Source organism: Mustela putorius, unplaced genomic scaffold, assembly GCF_011764305.1.
Source record: "Mustela putorius furo isolate JIRA1106 unplaced genomic scaffold, ASM1176430v1.1 tig00537350_pilon_pilon_pilon, whole genome shotgun sequence".
Classification (NCBI taxonomy): Eukaryota; Metazoa; Chordata; class Mammalia; order Carnivora; family Mustelidae; genus Mustela; species Mustela putorius.
In genome coordinates this window covers 8,463,596-8,484,379 of record NW_025422471.1, presented here as the reverse complement: position 1 = coordinate 8,484,379, position 20,784 = coordinate 8,463,596, and the positions used below count along the sequence as shown (strand labels likewise).

Genomic DNA, 20,784 nt, shown 5'->3' with positions numbered 1-20,784 from the left:
TTTTTGACTTTTGTCACTTCTCCGCAAAGGTGAAAGTTAAGCTCTTAATCCCTCAATTGTGTTAATTTGGCTAAAATTTCACATTTCTTTAATCTTCATAAAAGATTAAAATTGCTAATATGCTGGTAATTTTTGTTTTTCTTAAACATTAAAGGTCTATAAAATTATTTACTTCAAAATTTATTTTGAGTTTTGTTATGCAATGTCTATTACATACTGAAGACAGTTTATAATCTTTTTTAAAGACCATAATCCAGATGCTTGCTTTTGTCAGTTATCTCCTTTCAGTCATTATATTTTTTTTCATTTTACTAAGTCCTCAAACCAGGCAGCCAAGTATAGTGGTTATGAGCAGAGATCTAGAATCAGAATTCCTACTTGAGAATCTTAGTTTTTCTGTTTACTCCTGACCTCTAATTTCTTTGCTGTGAGGATTAAATGGAATGAAATCTGCAGGGAAAAAAGCTAACACACAGTGTGTCTGGAACAGCTGTCCTCAGAAAGGCCTACTTTCAAGATTGGCCCTCGGGTTTTATCTAATGACTTGAATATCAGGAATATTTTCCATCTATTCCCTGATAAAAGTGACTTACTCTCTACCTAGAATGTACAATGTGGTTTATGCTGAAACACCTGCTTTCCTTCTGAGAGTCTGGGATTGGTATGTGGTAAGCAGAGGGTATCTGCATAATCAGCTGCCACGAACAACTTGGGTTCTGCTTGCCTAATCAATTCTTACACGTGTATTGTTATGTTTGGTGTTGGATGAATTAAGTGAGCCCTTTATGACTCCACTTAGAGACTTGAAAGTGATTTGCTCTGGACTTACTCTAAATATCATTCCCTTTGCTGATTTTGCTTTGCGTCCTTTCACTATAATCATAGCCATGTGTACAACTAAATGCCGAGTCCCATGAGTTCTCCTAGTGAACTTGGGTATGCTCTTGGAGTCTCCCAACACTCGTGCCTCTTGGCACAAATACGTATTAAAGTCTTAGAACAGAATGCCTTGCCTAACGGGTGCTAATTGAGGGCTATGGTAGTGGTAGTAGTGATGATGATGCTAATGATTATGGTAAGAACCAGAAAAATAAATTCAGTCAAAATAATGGTGAATGTGGTGAGAAGGATAGCGTTCCCCAGAACTTCATGTCCACCTGGAACTACAGAATGTCACCTTATTTGGAAACAGATCCTTCTTACAGATGCAGTTAGTTAAGGGTTCAAGATGAAATCATCCTGAATTTAAAGTGAGTCCTAAACCCAATGACTTTTGGTCTCATTAGAAAAGAAAAGGGCATAGACACACGAAGAAGGCAGGGTGAAGACAGAAGCAGAGATGAGAGTGATCACAGGTACAAACCAAAGAATGTCAGAAGCCAGGAAAATGGAAGAATTTTTCCTGAGAGCCTTCCGAGGGAGCATGGCCCAGCCAATAGCTTGACTTCTGGTTTCTAGCCTCTCAAACCATCAGAGAATAAATTCTGTTGTTTTAAGCCTTCCTGTTTGCAGTAATTTCTGATTGCAACCCTAGAAAACTAATAGAATGAGTTTCAGGTGAATAGCTACTAAAATAATCTAGAGTCATCTGAGTATTAGTCTTGCTCTTCTGGGTAATGTTAAATTTCTTTCCTCTTCTGTCTTCCAAAATCTAAAAGATACCAATCCTGCAAACCCAGAAGGGACCTTTACATCTCTTCCCCATCTCTGCCTTCTAATCCATCCCCAGATGTTTGCACTTCTACTTCTAAAATCTCTCTCCAGTTTATTCACTTACCAATCTCCACCAAAGCCTCTGCTTCCCAGGGCACTGAAGTGGCCCTCTAACTTGTCTTCTGTCTGATCCATTTTCTAGAGGCAGACAGAGTGATCTTTTTAAAATAGTCATCTGATCAAGTGCCTGACCTGCTTAAAATCTTCCAGTGTTGTTGTTTTTTTTTTTTTTTTTTCTCTGTAGGCAGACTAAAATCCCAAACCCACAACATGGTTTTATAAGACCCTACATTTTCTAGTCCCTGCATACCCCCCGTCTCCCTTCACAACACTCTCTCCCCCCTCAGGATGCATTTGCTCTTTCACTTCTGTCACATGCTTTTCACTAGCTCTGGACCACTGCACAAACTAGTCTCGTGCAAACAGCTCTTCCCTCACTCTACTTAGTAGCACAGAAGAAGAAAAGGGTGGAAGCAGAAGTAAGCATGGTAGAAGGAGCAGGGGCTTTGAGTCCATCAGAACTGTTAAATGTCCAGCTTTCCTTCTTACCATCCTTGATGGTAAGTGCCCTTGGGCAAGCTACCTGACTTCTGTAAGTGTCAGCATCCTTATCTGAAAACTGGAATTGATAATACTCACCTCGGGGTGCCTGGCTGGCTCGGTCAGTGGAGCATGCAACCCTTGATCTCAGGGTTGTGAGTTTGAGCCCCATGTTGGGTATAGAGATTACTTAAAATTTTAAAAAATCTTAAAAATATAATACATCATTGGACGATGAGGAGGAGTTTCAAATGAGTTAATATAAGAGATCATGTAAGAAGATTAAATGAAATAATATGAGGTACTTATTAATGCCTAGCACAGAATAAGCATTTAATAAAGGGGAAAAATTACTATTATAAAAATGGCTTAATCAGAATTATAGTTTAGTATTTATATAACCCATTTATTTTCTTTTTTGGAGGGGGAGGGAAGGATAGAGGGAAAGGGAGAGAGAGAGAATCTTAAGCAGACTCCACCCCCCCAGCAGGGAGCCCAATGCAGGGCTCGAGGTCCCAAGCCTGAGATCATTATCTGAGCTGAAATCAAGAGTTGGACATTTAACCTACTGAGCCACCCAGCACCCAAAACCCTTTACTTTCCTCAAGTGTGTTGCAAGTCCTAATTATTTATGCAGTTTCACAAATTTCCCTTTAAAATTCTTCTGCTTCTTAGAAAGTAAGTTTAATTCAAAGTAAAATGTAACTATTCTTATTATCCTATCCTATACTAGTACCCTGTTTCATGCTATTATCCTATTGTTTTCTCAGTTTCCTCAACCAATCCAGTAATGAAAAGAATCTAAGATCAAACAGCTTGTACTCCCTGTAATTATCATTCTGTGTATCCCATGGTTAAAATCTGATCTGAATTTCATTCCTCCGGAATAAGGACCCTGTTCTCTTTTTCATTGTTTTATTCCCATTGCCAATATTATGCCAGTGCATAATATTAATTACCTGAATTAATTACATGATTGAATGGCATAGGAATTTACATTCATCTAGCTATCGCTTATTGTTTGATAAACATTGATGTTCTATTTAACCTACAGTTTAAAATCAGTAAAAGGAAAAAAGCCCCTTAAATGTTGACATTTGGGACACTGAAGATGATTTTTGGTGTAGTAATTGCTTATAGATAATTTTCCTATCTCCTCAGAGCTTAGGAAATTGAAATAAGCCCTCAAGACTGTTTGTATTAATGCTGTATGTACCCACACAGTCATTTAGCTGACAAATAGGTCATGTTTGCTACTAATAGCAGATCTGCAAAAGTTATATGAATTATGGCACACTATCTTTTAGATTTTTCTGTGCAATTTGAAAAATGGGTCTCAAACTTAATAGAGGTACTCAGTATTCTGACAGACTGACTCTCAAAATGAGAAGCTATCTTTATAACTCTTTCTGCTACCTTTCCCACTGAGATTGGTTGTTTTCTGAACCTGCTTGGCTTTCCAGCCAGAATTACAAGCTTCTTTACTTTATTACAATAATACTCCACCTGTCTAATTTTTTAAGCCTCAAGTGATACTTTCTCCTTGTATCAGTTTAAGAACAAGGGTCCAGCTATGTTTCCATTCTTTGTATAATATACTACACTTTACTAGGATCATTAAGGGCTACACACTTGCTTCTTCCAGACAACTGTTAAACAGATAGCGTTGGTAGTACTTATTACCATTCTACTTACCAAATGGAAGTCTTTGGGCAAGTTATGTATCTCTTAACACCCCCCCCCACCACATTGTAGGTGTTATAATAGGTTTGATTAGGTTCAAATTTGCTGTATAATATTAACAGCTGAAAGGAAACATTTGTATTTAATCCACAGGGTGTTCTGGTAATTTTTACTATCAAATAAAACTGTGTTGCCTGTATGTTCACAATATGGAAAACAGTGGTTCTCAACCAAGGGCACTTTTGATACAACCCCCTGCCCCTCGAAGATGTCTGACAAGGACTTGGAGGGGGAATGCTGCTGACTTCCAGAGGGTGGAGGCCAGGTTGCTGCTAAACAGTCTGAAATGCACAGAACAGCCCCCCCCCCTCCACCATCTGCCTCTACCCTGCAGCAAAGACTTACCAAGCCTAAAACATTAACAGTGCAGAGACTGAGGAAACATGATCTAAAGCTAAATATTCTAAATATTTCTAAATCAACAAAACCAAAGAGCATGTTAAGCTGGAAGTGTGTAGAATTAGGAGGTTTTTTATATAGACATTTTAAAAACTAGATTTCTAAGATCACAATTTAATAAAGAAATTGAGTATTAAATAATATTCCTTAAAATACTAAGACTAAAATACTAAGACTTAAGTTACAAAAGTATAGTCCAGTGTATTTTATTCAGCCAATACTTAATAGAGCCAGCTACTATGTATCAGACACTATATTTAAATGATGGGAATAGACAAGTGATCAAAACACAAAAATCTCTAAACTCAGGGAACTTACATTCTAATGGCATCAGAAGCCAATATAAATAAGCTGCTGTCTTCTCTTTCCTAGATAAAAATTTAAAACCTAAAATCAAATCCTCTGTCATCCTACTTCCACTGAAATTTATCTGTGTTCTCAATTCCTGTTTTTCTGAAGCCAAGTCACACTAGGCAATTTTCACTCCTCTGAAATAAATGAAAAATAAAGGCCATCTTCCAAAATGAGAGAATTGCTTTGGGGAATTCCTGAGCTTGAACCTCTTGGCAAAAAGCAAAGTGAAGCAAACCACGAGCTGTTTACACCACTCTTCCTGTCCCTCTCAGGCCTCCAGACTAGAAAAAAGCACAGGCTTTCTCTGTGGAATCAAAGTGATTAAGAAGGAAGGGACAGAACTCAAAACAGCAACCATAGCGCCCTCTCTCAGTTCCTTTCAATTCTGCCACCTAGTGGTAAGTATGTGTATATCTCATCCATATCCACTTACTTTATTTTTTTATTTTTTTAAAGATTTTTATTTATTTATTTGAGAGAGAGACAGTGAGAGAGCATGAGCAAGGAGAAGGTCAGAGGGAGAAGCAGACTCCCCATGGAGCTGGGAGCCCGATGCGGGACTCGATCCTGTAACTCCGGGATCATGACCTGAGCCGAAGGCAGTCGTCCAACCAACTGAGCCACCCAGGCATCCCCTCCACTTATTTTATTATCTAAGATCATATATACCTTTAGATTTTTTTTTCTACCATAATTCCTAGAAAAGTTTCTTGAGACATTAGTGGATCCCTCTAAGCCTACAATCTCATTATTATCCTTGGATTTTTACCCTATGTAATTATTTGGATTTAATGTATTAGGGTTTAGCTGCATATAATGAAGTTTATATCTCCTGCTTTGGCCAGTGTTAGCCATTTGTGGAAACTGGTTTCAGTCTATTTGAGAAGAGTCTGAAGCTATCTAATAATAGGGAGATTTAACTTTTCAATTTAACATTAGCATTAGCCAGATATCTAGCTGAAGAGACTTATGATTTTAAAAAGGAAGTTTTAAAAAAAATAAGTCTAGTTATCTGAACTATGGTACAGGGCAAAATATGTTGCATTCTGTCTATAGGAGGAAGTGATCACATCCGGATGTTTTTTTCTAGGGGATGGCAGTAAAGGCTATAAAGTGCTATATTTAATTTATTCTAAGGTGGCACTTCTTTCTTTTTCACAGTTTAAGATATCTCTGAATTTGCAACCCCTCTTATTATTGAGATTACAAAATTCTATTATAGTCTAATTGGAAGTATTTTTCTTAATTTTATAATTAAGAATCAATTTCTTAATTTTTCTTAATAATATATATATACTATATATACATTTAAATAGTATATATAGTTTTAATAGCATTTTAGATTTGATGAGCTTTCATAGAAGTAGAATATTACTGGGCTAAAATGGATAGGAAGAGGAAACTTCTGAACAAAGTCACCCAAAAGGAAAGTACAAACCTTTTAGAGAAAGAACATTGGATAAACCAGAATTCTTATAGGGAAGCAATGAAAAGTAAAATTTTCATATGTGAAAAGGACTTCAGTAATACATTCAGGCAGCTGGCAAAAATACCCCTGCATGATTCATCTGGTAAGCTGAATTTGAGAATCTCGATAAAGTTTCTATTCTGTTAAAAAAAAAAAAAAGTTTCATCCTTGAACAGAGTTTTTGCTCTCTGGTTAAGTCCCATAATTATTTTACATGAACTTTTTGAGTTCATGTAATTTCTTTTTTTTTTTTTTAAGATTTTATTTATTTATTTGTCAGAAAGGGAAAACACAAGCAGGGGGAGTGGCTGGTGGAGAGGGAAGCAGACTCCCCACTGAACAGGGAGCCCAATGTGGGTCTCAGTCCCACGACCCTGGGATCATGACCTGAGCCACCTGGGCTCAGATGTTTAACCAACTGAGCCACCTGGGCGTCCCTTATTCATGTAATTTTATGATTGATCTAATTTGCTATCCGTTCAGAGTTTTCCTGTGTTCTTCTAAGTATTTCCATCCTTCCAGGTGGCTCTTTTATTACCTACATTCTATTGTAGTGAGCCATGAAAAATAGAGCATTTCTTTACTATGCATTTAATATTATTATATAAAATATATTTATAATAACTGAAATATTTAAAATATAAAGTATTATGTTAACATTTTATTAATTTATTTAAGTATAGTAATAATAAATTATATCATTTAGTGAAAATTATTTAGTGAAAATCCATGATTTTCATCTTATTTACAGATAGCTCTATGAATTAAAAAAAAAAAGATTAAGGAGCACCGGCCGCTTTAATTTCACCAAAAATAATGGTTGGAATTAATAAAATTGATCAGTGAGAAAGCATGCACATATTCAGCATTTAAAAAATGTATACTGAAAAGGAATGTTCCCACCTGAATTTGCTAGAGTTTATTCATTCCACTAAAATGGACTATTTTTTGAGTGTCCATACATGTGAGGAAGATAGATGACAGCCTTATTAAGTTCTTTAAAAAATGGTGTGTGTATTTCCCACAACATTAAAAGAATATCTAATGGAAAGGAGTATGGATTTCTTTTTTGTTTTATAGAATATGTTAGGCTGATACCAGAATTTGCAAGGTCATTATTCAGAACTGTAACGTTTTCATTCAGGAGATTTCTCTGAGATACATCTAGCTGTTTAAATCCCATCAGAAACAATAATTGTGTATGTGTAAGAAAGAAAAACAGATATCCACAAGACTCTTGAAGACTAAGAGTTAATTAAGACTGCAGGTTAAGTGTAACCTCTGAATTCATCTTGAAGGAAAATGGTCATGTGATCATTTGTAATGTACCATATTTTTTCAGAAGAGATTACTACTATGTTAATTAATCCCATGCTTTCTGCCGACCCAACAATGCTGCTGCAGAATTTGGCTTATTGGCACAGAAAACTCACATAGCTATGGCATATATGCAGATTTATGCATTAATTAGTTAGTAATGTGTTAGATAGGGGTTTTTTCATTCATACTAGGAGGATATTTTATTATTAAAAAGAATTAATCAGGGGCGCCTGGGTGGCTCAGTGGGTTAAAGCCTCTGCCTTTGGCTCAGGTCATGATCCCAGGGTCCTGGGATCGAGCCCCACATCAGGCTCTCTGCTCAGCGGGGAGCCTGCTTCCCCCTCTCTCTCTCTCTCTGCCTGCCTCTCTGCCTACTTGTGATCTCTGTCTGTAAAATAAATAAATAAACTCTTTAAAAAAAGAAGAATTAATCAGATTCCTGATTGTTTGATAGTGCATTTGGCCATCAGCTTATTTTCTGGCATTGAACCAAGGTAACCCACTTACGGGCTACTGAAGTACTATTTTGATGATCCTATCTAAAAATTGACAAGTTTCTGCATAAAAGATTTCTTAAGACTGTTATATAGAACAATGCTTTAATATGCATACAAATCACCTGGGGATCATGTTAAATACCCTTTCTTATTTGGTGGGTCTGGGATGGGACCCGAGATTCTGTTTCCATATCAAGCTTCCAGATGATGCTGATGCTGTTGGTCCACAGACCACTTCCAGTAGCAAGGGTATAAAGAACCAGAGTTCAGGTAGAGAGGTAGGACAGGCTTTAATCTATCATGAATGTCTTTATCAGAAATGTGGTAATTTTGTGTCCCTTTGTCCACTCATGTGAGATTGAGTGTGAAAAAGGCATATAGCATCTTGCTAATATGACAGTAGTTTTGATCTCATGGACCCCCAAAGGCCTCTCAGGGATCCCCCCTGCAAGATCCCAGGGCCACACTTCGAGAAATGCTGGCATATAGGAAACTATACATTGTATGTTTGTGCTTATTGCAAGTAACACATCAATGTAAATAACCCAGAAAACAACCCAAAGGCTGGTGGAACAAACTCCAGAACTCAATGTAGAGGAGAGGCCACACTGAGGAGGAGAGGAAAGGTAGAGATATAGTGGCGAGTTAAATCCTGCAAGTCTGGTCACTGGAGGCAGGGAGCGGGGGTCATGGAGAGGCTAAGAGACGGAGTAGAGAAACAGGATTGAAAATAAAAGTGGCCAAATTTAACCGCTTCTTAGGACCAGCAGGTCTTAAAGCAGGGAACTTTAAAAATCAGCAGGCTCCATGCTGGGATAGCCTACAGGGTAATGGGAAGCCAAGTCCCTGCCCTTAAAGAGAGAGTAAGACAAACAGCCTGTAGAGATAGAGCATAGGAGCAGCATTTAGAAAAGCACCTGGAGCATACAGGAGGGAGAGTTATTTACCAAGCTGAGTTCTGCAAGGTACTTCTCCAGGAGCAAAGGAGCTGTCAGTCACCATTTTGCTCCCCCACCTCCCAGCATAAACACACAGCCACCTGTGGAAACCGGTGTGGCATAGCATTCACCATGTAACTTGCTTACACCGTGCCCCTCCCCCTCCAGCTCGGCCTGCCTCAGTCCCAGCACTGTGGGTCCCCCCTCCCCCAGATAACCAGTGCAAACCTTGACAATACAGTATCTCCCAACTCTGCCCTTTGCACAGCCTGGGTCCTGGTGATAGTAACTTGTCAGCTTCTTTGGAACACACACATACCTTGTTAAAACAGCACCCCGACCAGCACACACTTTACAGAGTAGACCAGGCAGGCCTCAGTCTCCACCATGGCTGCACATCCCCTGTGGAAGGGGACCAGCCTGCCCACCTTGGCACTGCAACCCAGCTTGCTTGTGCTTTCCGGAGTGGCCCCAGCTGGGTAGATCTCTGCAGGAGCTGTAAATCCCCTGTGGAAGAGAACCAGCACCACCTTGTTCAAAGTGTGAGCCCCACCCACTACTTTTAAGAGCAAGAGACCTAGCTCACTTTTCTAACACACAGAAACAGACACAGAAAGGCCAAATGAGGAGCCAGAGGAATATGCCCCAAATGAAAGAAGAGGACAAAATTACACTAAGACACCTAAGTGAAACAAAGCTAAGTAATATGCCTAACAGAGAATTTAAAATAATGATCATAAAGATACTCTCTGGACTTGAGAGAAAAGTAGAGGACATCTTAAAAAGAATAATCAGGGATAAAAAAAGAAACAATCAGAGATGAACACAATAATTTTAATTAAAAATATACTTGGGTGGAATAAATAGGCTACAAGAAGCAGAAGAACAAATCAGTGACCTGGTGGACAGAGTTATGGAAAATAATCAAACTGACCAGAAAGTGCAAAATAAAAACAGATATAGGGAACTGACTGACTCCATCAAGCATTATAACATTTGCATTGGAGGTATCCCAGAAAAGAAGAAAGAAAAGGGGACAGAAACTCTATTTGAAGAAATAATAGCTGAAAACTTCCCAAATCTGGGAAAGGATATAAATTCAGATCCAGGAACCACAGAGCTCCCTCAACTAAATCAACCCAAGGAGGTCCACACTAAGACACATAGTAATTAAAATGGCAAAAAGCAGTGATAAAAAAAAAAAAGATTTTAAAAGAAGCAAGAGAAAAGAGAACAGTTACATATGAGGGAAACCCCATAAAGCTATTAGCAGACGTTTTCAACAGAAACTTTGCAGGCCAGAGGTGAGTGGCATGATATATTCAAAGTACTGAAAGGAAAAAAATCTACAGCCAAGAAGACTCTATCCAGCAAGACTTTTATTCAGAATAGAAGGAGAGATAAAGAGTTTCCCAGACAAACAAAAACTAAAGTAGCTCATGTACAGTAACCCAGCCCTACAGGCAACATTAAAGGGGACTCTGAATGGAAAAGAGAAACCATGAGTAAGTAGGAAACACAAAAGCAGTAAAAAATAAGTATATCGGTAAAACTCAAGTCAAGGGACTCACAAATGGATGTAATGGATGATACCTATAGACTTAAAATATGGAAAGGAGAAGAGTAAGGAATGGGGTTCAAATTTAAGTGACCACTGGGACACCTGTGTGGCTCAGTTGGTTAAGTGTCCAACTCAATTTCAGCTCAGGTCATGAGCTTGAGCCCTGCACTGGGCTGGATATGGAGCCTACTTAAGATCCTCTCTTTCCTTCTCCCTCTGCCCCTACCTATTATCTCCCCCCACACACAAAAAAAAAGAAACAAAATTTAAATGACCATCAACTTAAGATAGACTGCTATAAGCAGATGTTACATACTAACTTAATAGTACCCACAAACCAAAAACCAGGAATAGATGTGCAAAAAATAGAGAGAAAGGAATCCAAGTAAATCACTAAAGAAAGCCAACTTATGGTGAGAGAAGAGAGCAAGGGAAGAAAGGCACAGAGAAGATCCACAAACACAAAATACAAATAACTAAGTGGCAATAAATACATGCCTAATTATATTTGAATATATAATTACTTTGAATGTAAATGAACTAAGTGCTCCAATCAAAATCCAGTGGGTGATGGAGTGGATAAAATAACAAGAGCCACCCAAATGCTGCTTACAAGAGTCACACTTCAGACCTAAAGACACATGCAAGGATGAGTGGTGCAGACAGTTAAGCATCTGCCTTCAGCTCAGGTCATGATCCCAGGGCCCTGGGATGGAGCCCCGCATTGGGCTCCTTGCTCAGCAGGGAGCCTACTTCTTCCCCTCTCTGTCGCTTCCCCTGCTTGTGTTCTCTCACTTACTCTTTCTCTCTCAAATAATCAAATCTTTAAAAAAAAAAAAAAGACATGCAGTTTGAAAGTGAGGGGATGGAGAAACATTTGTCATGCAAATGGTAGCAGTATTTATATCAGACAAAACTGACTTTAAAAAAAAACTGACTTTAAAACAAAGACTGTAACAAGAGACACAGAAGGATACTATATAATCATCATACAATCACAGTACAACAAGAAGATACAATAACTGTAAATATTTATGCACCTAACATGGGAGCACTCACATATAAAATAGTTAATAGGAAATATAAAGGAACTAATCAATAGCCATACAGTATTAATAAACTTCAACACTCCATTTATATCAGTGGACTGATCATCTAAACAGATAATCAACAAGGAAACAGTGGCTTTGGATAACCCTGGGCCAGATGGATTTAATACATATATTCAGAACATCCCATCCTAAAACATCAGAATACACATTCTTTTCAAGTGTACAAGGAACATTCACCAGAAGGTATCATATACTAGATCAAAAAATAAATCTGGACAGTTTCAAAAAAATAGACATTATACCATGCATCTTTTCTGACCATAATGCAGTGAAACTAGAAATCAACCACAAGAAAAAATCTGGAAAGAGCACAAATGTATGGAGGTTAAATAACATGCTACTAAACAATGAATGGGTCAACGAAGAAATTAAAGAAGACATCAAAAAATACATGGAGACAAATGAGAATGAAAAACACAACAGTCCAAAATCTTTGTGATGCAGGAAGAGCAGTTCTAAGAAGGTTAGCAATACAGGCCTACCTCAAGAAGCAAGAAAAATCTCAAATAAACAACTAGACTTTACACCTAAAAGAGCTAGGGAAAGAAGAACAAACAAAACCCAAAACCAGCAGAAGGAAGCAACTAATAAATACTAGAGCAGAAATAAATGATATAGAAATTAAAAAAACAAACAAACAAAAAAAACATTAATGATACCAGGAGCTGGTTCTTTGGAAATAATCAATAAAATTGATAAACTCATCGAGAGAGAGAGAGAGAGGACTCAAAACAAAATCAGAAAAAAAAAAGATGAGAAGTAACAACCAACAACACAGAAATGCAAAGAATCATAAGACAATATTATGAAAATTTATATGCCAACAAACTGGACAACCTAGAAGAAATGGATAAATTAGAAACATATAACCTACCAAAACTGAAACAGGAAGAAATAGAAAATTTGAACAGACCAATTGCCAACAGTGAAGTTGAATTAATAACCAAAAAACTACCAAAAAACATGAGCCCAGGACCCGACAGCTTCATAGGTGAATTCTATCAAATATTTAAAGAAGAGTCAATATCTATTCTCAAACTTTTTTTAAAAAATTGAAGAGGAAGGAAAATTTCCAAGTTCATTCTATGAGGCCAGCATTTTCCTGATACCAAAACCACATAAAGATACAACAACAAAAAAAAGAACTACAGGCCAATATCTGTGATGAACATAGATGCAAAAACCCTCAATAAAATATTAGCAAACCAAATCCAACAATACATTAAGAAAAATCATTCACCGTGATCAAATGAGATTTATTCCTGGGATGCAAGGGTGGTTCGGTATAAACAGATCAATCAATGTGATACAGTACATCAATAAGAGGATAAAATCATATCATTTCAATAGATGGAGAAAAAAGCATTTGACAAAAGTACGACATCCATTCATAATGGGAAAAAAAATCCTCAACGTACCTCAACATAATAATTGCCTTATATGAAAAACCCACAGTGAACATCATACTCATTGGTGAAAAACTGAGAGCTTTTCCTCTATGGTGAAATAACAGGCAGGAATGTCCACTCTCACCACTGTTATTTAAAACATAGTACTGGACGTTCTAGCCACACCAATCAGAAAAGAAAAAGGAATAAAAGGCATCCGAATTGGTAAGGAAGAAGTAAAACTTTTACTCTGCAGATGACATGATACTATATATAGAAAATCCTAAAGACTCCACTAAAAAGCTACTAGCACTGATAAATTAATTCAGTAAAGTTACAGGATACAAAATCCATTGCATTTCTGTACATTAATAATGAAACAGAAGAGAAATGAAAACAATCCCATTTATAATTACACCAAATATAATAAAATACTTAAGAATAAACCTAACCAAAGAGGTGAAAGACCTGTACTCTGAAAACTATAAAACACTGATGAAAGAAATCAAAGACGACACAAAGAAATGGAAGGACATTCAATGTTCATGGGTTAGAAGAATATACATTGTAAAACATCTATAGTACTCAAAGAAATCTACAGATTTAATGAAATACCTATCAAAATACTAACAACATTTTTCATAATACCAAAAATTTGAATGGAACCATAAAAGACCCTGAATAGCCAAAGCAATCTTGAAAAAGACATACAATACTGGAGGTATAACAATTCCAGATTTCAAGTTATAAAAACAACTATACAATAGTATAAAAAACTATAATAATCATAAAACTATAATACAAAACTATAATAATCAAAACAACAAGATACTGGCATAAAAACAGATGCATAGATCAACAGAACAGAATAGAGAGCCCAGAAATAAACCCACAATTATATGGTCAATTAACCTTCAACAGAGGAGGGAAGAATATGAAATGGGAAAAAGACAAAATGTCTTCAACTAATGGTGTTGGGAAAACTGGACAGCTACCTACAAAAGAATGAACCTGGATCACTTTTGTACACCATACACAAAAATCAAAAATAAACCCAAAATGGATTAAAGACCTAAATGTGAGACTGAGACCATAAAAATCCTAGAAGAGAGCTGAGGCAGTCATATCTTTGACATTGACCATAAAAACGTCTCTCTAGATACATCTGAGACCAGAGAAACAAGAGCAAAAATAAACTATTGGGACTGCATCAAAGTAAAAAGCTTCTGCACAGCAAAGGTAACAACCAACAAAACTAACCTACTGAACAGGAGAAGACATTTGCAAATGACATATCCAATAAAAGGTTAGTCTACAAAATCTATAAGACCAAAACCCAAATAATCCAATTAAGAATGGGCAGAAGACACGACCAGATATTTCTCCAAAGACATCCCAATGCCAACAGATACATGAAAAGATGGACAATATCACTCATTATCAGGAAAATGCAAACCAAAACCACAATGAGCTATCACCTCACCAGCCAGAATGGCTAAAATCAAAAGAAACAAGCATTGATGAAGATGAGGAGAAATAGGTGCCCTGGTGCGCTGTTGATAGGAATGCAAGCTGGTACAGCCACTGTGGAAGACAATATGGAGGTTCTTCTAAAAGTTAAAAATAGAACTACTCTACAATCCAGTAACCAAACTACTGGGGATTTATCCAAAAAATACAAAAACACTAATTCAAAGGGATACATGCACCCATTTGTTTATTATAGCAATATATGTAATAGCGAAATTATGGAAGCAACCTGTGTCCATCGATAGATGAATGGATAAAGCAGATGTCACACACACATACACACACAGTGGAATACTACTCAGTCCTAAAAAAAATGAGATCTTACCATTTGCAACGATATGGATGTAATTAGAGGGTGTTACAGTAAGTGAAATCAGTCAGTCAGAGAAAGACAAAGGCATATGATTTCACTCATATGTAGAATTTAAGAAACAAATAAAGAGGGGGGATAAAGAGACAAACCAAAAAACCGAATCTTAACTGTAGAGAATAAACTGATGGTTGTGAGAGAGGAGGGGTTGGGGGTTGAGTGAGACAAGAGTACACTTATCTTGATGAGCACTGAGTAATATATTGAATTGTTGAATCACTGTATTGTACACCTGAAACAAATGTAACATTTTATATTAACTATACTGGAATAAAAATAAAAACCTCTCTTCCTTCTGACAGAAAAAAAGACAAATTGGTAGAAAATTTAGGAGAAATACCAGGAACTTGAACTATTTTTTATATTATTAAATGTGTTGTTATAAGAAAAAGTAACTCTTCTAAATAATCTATCTTCGTTTTAAAGAATACATAGGTGAATATTTGATTCTCATCATTTTTTTCCCTGGATTTTGTGTTTGCCAGTTTCAGTAACTCTCTTAATGAGATCTAGTGTAGTGAACCTGAATAGTTACATGACTGAGTCTAAAAACTGTTTTCCATATTGCTTTCTTATATCTATGCTTAGTCAGTTTTTTTCTTATCTTTTTTAGTACCTTATAATACACCTGTCTTTTTGCCTCCTCAGCAACCGTGTTGAAGCATGGACAAGAGATGTTGCTTTCTTACTCAGACAAGAAGGCAGACCTGTGGTTAATCTTATCCCTAAAAAGACTAAAGTAAGAGTAATGGAAAGGGACTGGAAGAATACAGACAGAGCAGTGAATTGGTTAAGAAAGGAAGCAAATAATTACACTCAACCGTTTGTTCTCTACTTGGGATTAAATTTACCACATCCATATCCTTCCCCATCTTCAGGAGAAAATTTTGGATCTTCAACATTTCATACATCTCTTTATTGGCTTAAAAAGGTAAGTACACTATAGTGTGCTCAAAAATACAAGTTAATATTATAAACTGTATGTTATTGGTACTTGGCCACTGCTTCTTTGATCACTTTTAAAGACAAATTTGAAAATTCTGTAGCTTAGTTAATCAAATATGTCCAATAACTGGTTGACAAAAAACAAAGGGGCAATTTTACATAGATAAAATAAGTATTTAAAAAATCAGTAATCTGATGGGTATTAAGTGGGGCACAGATTACATGGAACAAACAACGAATCATGGAACACCACATCCAAAACTAATGATGTACTGTATGGTGATTAACATAACATAACATAACAAAACAATAAAAGAAACAGTAAAGACAGGATCTCCAAAAGAGAAAAAAAAAAAGCCCTAGTAATCTACTTCTGAGTTGAACTCATTTGTATGTAATGTGTCTATAAAAAAAGAAACTGGGGCATCTGGATGGCTCAGGTTATGTTCCCAAGGTCCTGGGATTGAGCCCCAGGTCAGGCTCTTTTCTCAGTGCAGAGTCTGCTCAGAATTTTCTCTCTCTCCCTCCCTCTGCCCTGTGCCCCCAGCTTGTTAGCTTTCAAATAAATAAAATCTTGAAAAAAAAAAAGAGAGAGAGAGAGAAGAAACTAAAAGGCATTCTCTTAAGAGTGCCGGCAGTCTTCACTTGGCAGAGGGCAGGTTAGTAAAAGTGACCATGCAAGTTCAAACTGTACAAAGAGTTCTCAACAATCAATTGAGAAAATGACCATTTTTCTAGGACTCTTAAAAAACATTTGTCAAAACATTAAACCTCTTATTTTGGGTTATAAATGTGCAGGGAAATGAAAAACCAGGAAAACTAATGTTGAATGCACTGTAACTGGAAACACTAGAAATATTGAGGATTAAAGTGTTTTGGGTTTTTGAAAAAAAAATCAAGAATTTGGGCAGTGCTCGTCTTCTCACTATATAACAAGATAATGAAGAAAGCATCTTCTCTAAGTCCTCGCAGACTGTCCTATCCCTTTCTAAATGTAGATCACCTTCCAACATTTTACCCTTTGCACTTCCAATGTCATAATGTATTTCTGAGAATTCTTTTAATCTATGGATTTTTCCAGTGTCACTTTCTCTAGAATATGTTCATCCTTCTGTGTTGCAGCGAACTTCCTATTTTTACCAATGAGTTTTATCTACATTAAGTTCCTCTGGCTGCATAGCTAGAATGTATCAAATGGTGGTAGGGTAGGGACACCTGGGTGGCTCAGTGGGTTAAAGCCTCTGCTTTCGTCCTAGGGTCCTGGGATAGAGCCCTGCATCAGGCTCTCTGCTCAGCGGGGAGCCTGCTTCCTCCTCTCTCTCTGCCTACCTGTGATCTGTCTGTCCAATAAATAAATAAAGTCTTAAAAAAAAAATGGTGTCTGTATCAACGTGCCCAGGATGACTCTTTTTTCTATGACTCTAGTTAATGTTTGATTCAGATTTCACAAACAGTGTTACCACTTTTTTATTTCTTTACTGTACATTCATCTTTATCAATCCCCTCTTTTGACTATCCATTTTTGTAAAATGCTGCATGGAGTTCTCCCTGGGAGACAAGGAGGCAGCCCAGCTACACGCTTGGCTATACGTATCCATACTGAAAAAACGATTTACAGGGACCAATCACTGATAGGCTTTGAAAAAAAATAATGTGATTAGTCACCAATTGGGGCACACACCTGTAATATACAGGGATTTGTAGACTACAGAGCTAGCAGTATTTGTGGAAGTTTGCACTTATGCAGCAACTCACAGTTAATATGCTTTGGTAATTAAAATTTGTGTTGTTGGGGGCTGGGATTATTTAACTCAACCTTGGCAAATGAAATCCATGCCCATCTGAGCCATGCAAACAAGAACCGCCTGTGTTTTGTTTGGAAGGCATCAACTTAAATTGAATTTAAGTTGCTTTAAAAACTCTAATCAGAGGTTAAAGCCTCTGCTTTCAGCTCTGGTCATGATCCCAGGGTGTTCGGATCAAACCCCGCATCAGGTTCTCTGCTCAGTAGGGAGCCTGCTTTCCTTCCTTTCTCTCTGCCTGCCTCTCTGCCTACTTGTGATCTCTGTCTGTCAAATAAGCTTAAAAAAATTTAAAAACTCTAATCAGAAATGCTGCTTAGTGAACCCTGTTTCAAAGGAAACAATGTCAAAATTGTAGATACTTAATGTCTTCTGAAAAAGTTGTAACTGGCTCCATCTTGAAAAATGAGTACTAGCCAGGGCACCTGGGTGGCTCAGTGGGTTAAAGCCTCTGCCTTCGGCTCAGGTCCTAGGGTCCTGGGATCGAACCCCGAAGCAGGCTCTCTGCTCAGCAGGGAGCCTGCTTCCTCCTCTCTCTCTGCCTGCCTGCCTACTTGTGACCTCTCTTTCTCTCTCTGTGTCAAATAAATAAAAAATATCTTAAAAGAAAAAGAAAAATGAGCACTAGCCTAATGAACTGAATCGAATAACTTATCAGTAAGTAGTAAGTAGACATCTCTGAATTTAAGTTACATGACTAAAAGAAGTATATGACTTAAGTTTAGTCTTGTTTTCACCAAAGCTATAAACATTCATATGTATTAAAAAGTTGTATTTTTTCGGGGCACCTGGGTGGCTCAGTGGGTTAAGCCGCTGCCTTTGGCTCGGGTCATGATCTCAGAGTCCTGGGATCGAGTCCCACATCGGGCTCTCTGCTCGGCAGGGAGCCTGCTTCCCTACCTCTCTCTGCCTGCCTTTCTGCCTACTTGTGGCCTCTGTCTGTCAAATAAATAAATAAAATCTTTAAAAAAAAAAAGTTGTATTTTTTCTTAGCAAACATTTGGCTGTCTCACTAGATATTGGCAGTTTTACTAGCAAACTATTGGGAAACAGTCTAGATTCTGAGGTTGTTGATTCTGGAATTTTGAACTGGTCACACCAATAAAAAGCTTGGATACTTTTTCTGGACTAGAACACTGTCTAATATAGCTCATATTTTTCTTTGTCATGTGCAATTATAAAAACAATTTTCGTGACTCTATATATGGATATTAATACATATCTTTTGTTGTCCCTAGTAATATTAACAATTTGTTCCTAATTGTGTATTTGATTTACTATTTTCTTTACATACCTCTACAATCCCAAATAATTAAGTATTGTCTTGTTCACCATACATACTTGTTGGAAGAGAGAATATTAACTACCTTGTTTTTCTCTCCTTTTTAGGTTTCTTATGATGCCATCAAAATCCCAAAGTGGTCACCTCTGTCAGAAATGCACCCTATAGATTATTACTCTTCTTATACAAAAAACTGCACTGGAAAGTTTACAGAAAAAGAAATTAAAAATATTAGAGCCTTTTATTATGCCATGTGTGCTGAGACAGATGCCATGCTTGGTAGGTGGTATATTTAATAAGCAATTAAATGAAGAAAAAGTATAATATTTTTCCAACAAACTGTGATCATGCTGGTTGTTGACTTGTATGAACTTCCTCAGACAATGTTTTACAACAGTTGCTGGGTGCTAAAGGCTTAGAACTATAAAAATCTTGACCCATATAAAAATTGGATAATTTGTATTATTAATCATGGACTAAGAAGTCTTTTTCATCTTAAATATTCATAAATTAATAAATGCGCAGGTTTGTTCGTACCTAAAGACAGGACCATAGGTTATTATCTGCTTGACACAAAACTTTTTACCTGCTTTAAACAGGAATCAGTACAGGTGCCTGGGTGGCTCAGGGGGTTAAAGCCTCTGCCTTTGGCTTAGGTCATGATTGTAGGGTCCTGGGATCGAGTCCTGCATTGGGCTCTCTGCTCGGGGGGGAACCTGCTTTCCCCTCTCTCTCTTCCTGCCTCTCTGCCTACTTGTGATCTCTATCTGTCAAATAAATAAATAAAATCTTTTAAAAAAATAAAATAAACAGGAATCAGTACATATGTGACACAGGTACACATGTGACAGGTAAATTGTAAGGCAGCTTAGATCCTGAGAGATGAGTTTAGTCACAGAATCTTGTGAATTCTCCCAGACTTGTAATAATTAGAAAACAAAACCATTCTTCCCAGGCCCTTTAGAGTTTAACTAAAACTGACATCATTTTTTTTTAATGTGTATTTCTAGACCAGTATCATACCAGTCTCCTTCCCTAGTTCAGCTCAAAACCCTACCTGCTTCCATAAGATGAGTGTCAAGAAAGTGTTTTGCCTACTCACTTGTAGAGTGAATGGCATTTTCCACTTTAGATTGAAGAACCCTTGTTTTTAAAAAAAAAAAAATCAATTTTTCTAACAAGTTATTTTCATAGTTTGCTATACTTTGGAGTGGAGCAAACCATATTAGTGAAGTGTGGGAAGCACACTTTTGTACAAAGTGAATTTTGAGGGGGAACGGGTGGCTGATTCTTAAAAAGTATTATTGGCCCAAAATAGAAAAGTATAAATCAGAAAGCAAAAAAAATGGGTGTATTATTTATAATATATCAAGTATAATATGAATTAAAAGTCCTGATGATTTTATAAATACATTTAATATTTAAAGCAAATTTCTTTAATCCTGAATTGTTTTTCAAATTTTCTGATGTCAGTCAGTATTCACCCATTGCACCCTGGAAATCACTTTGGAAATTTTGCAGTTATCCATTCATCTGTATCTACTAAGGTAAAATATTATATATATAATGTTGCTGCAGGGATTATGGGAATAGCTCTTGAAGTCTCTTTGATTAATAAAAAAAAAATGCAGCAGCTCACTTCAACTACAGAGTTTATGAAATATGTCATACATTGTTATATCCACACTAGTCTCACCTCCAAATAGTATTTCTTACTGTTCACTATATTTGTTCTACAAATATTTAGTGCCCACTAGCTAGCTATCAGGCACTATCTAGGGCATTGGAGGTACTAATTGAATATTATTAAGAAATCACACTT

The 20,784-nt window shown here is 36.9% G+C and overlaps 1 protein-coding gene across 1 annotated transcript in view; it reads left to right on the top strand.

The window, feature by feature from the left end:
• The window catches only part of ARSK (arylsulfatase family member K), a 42,945-nt gene that overhangs the window by 9,776 nt on the left and 12,385 nt on the right, over positions 1-20,784 (top strand). Inside the window, exons 4-5 of the mRNA XM_004769912.3 lie at positions 15,582-15,864; positions 19,070-19,241. Of these exons, the coding sequence (XP_004769969.1) occupies positions 15,582-15,864; positions 19,070-19,241 (455 nt within the window). The remainder of the gene's footprint in view (positions 1-15,581; positions 15,865-19,069; positions 19,242-20,784) is intronic.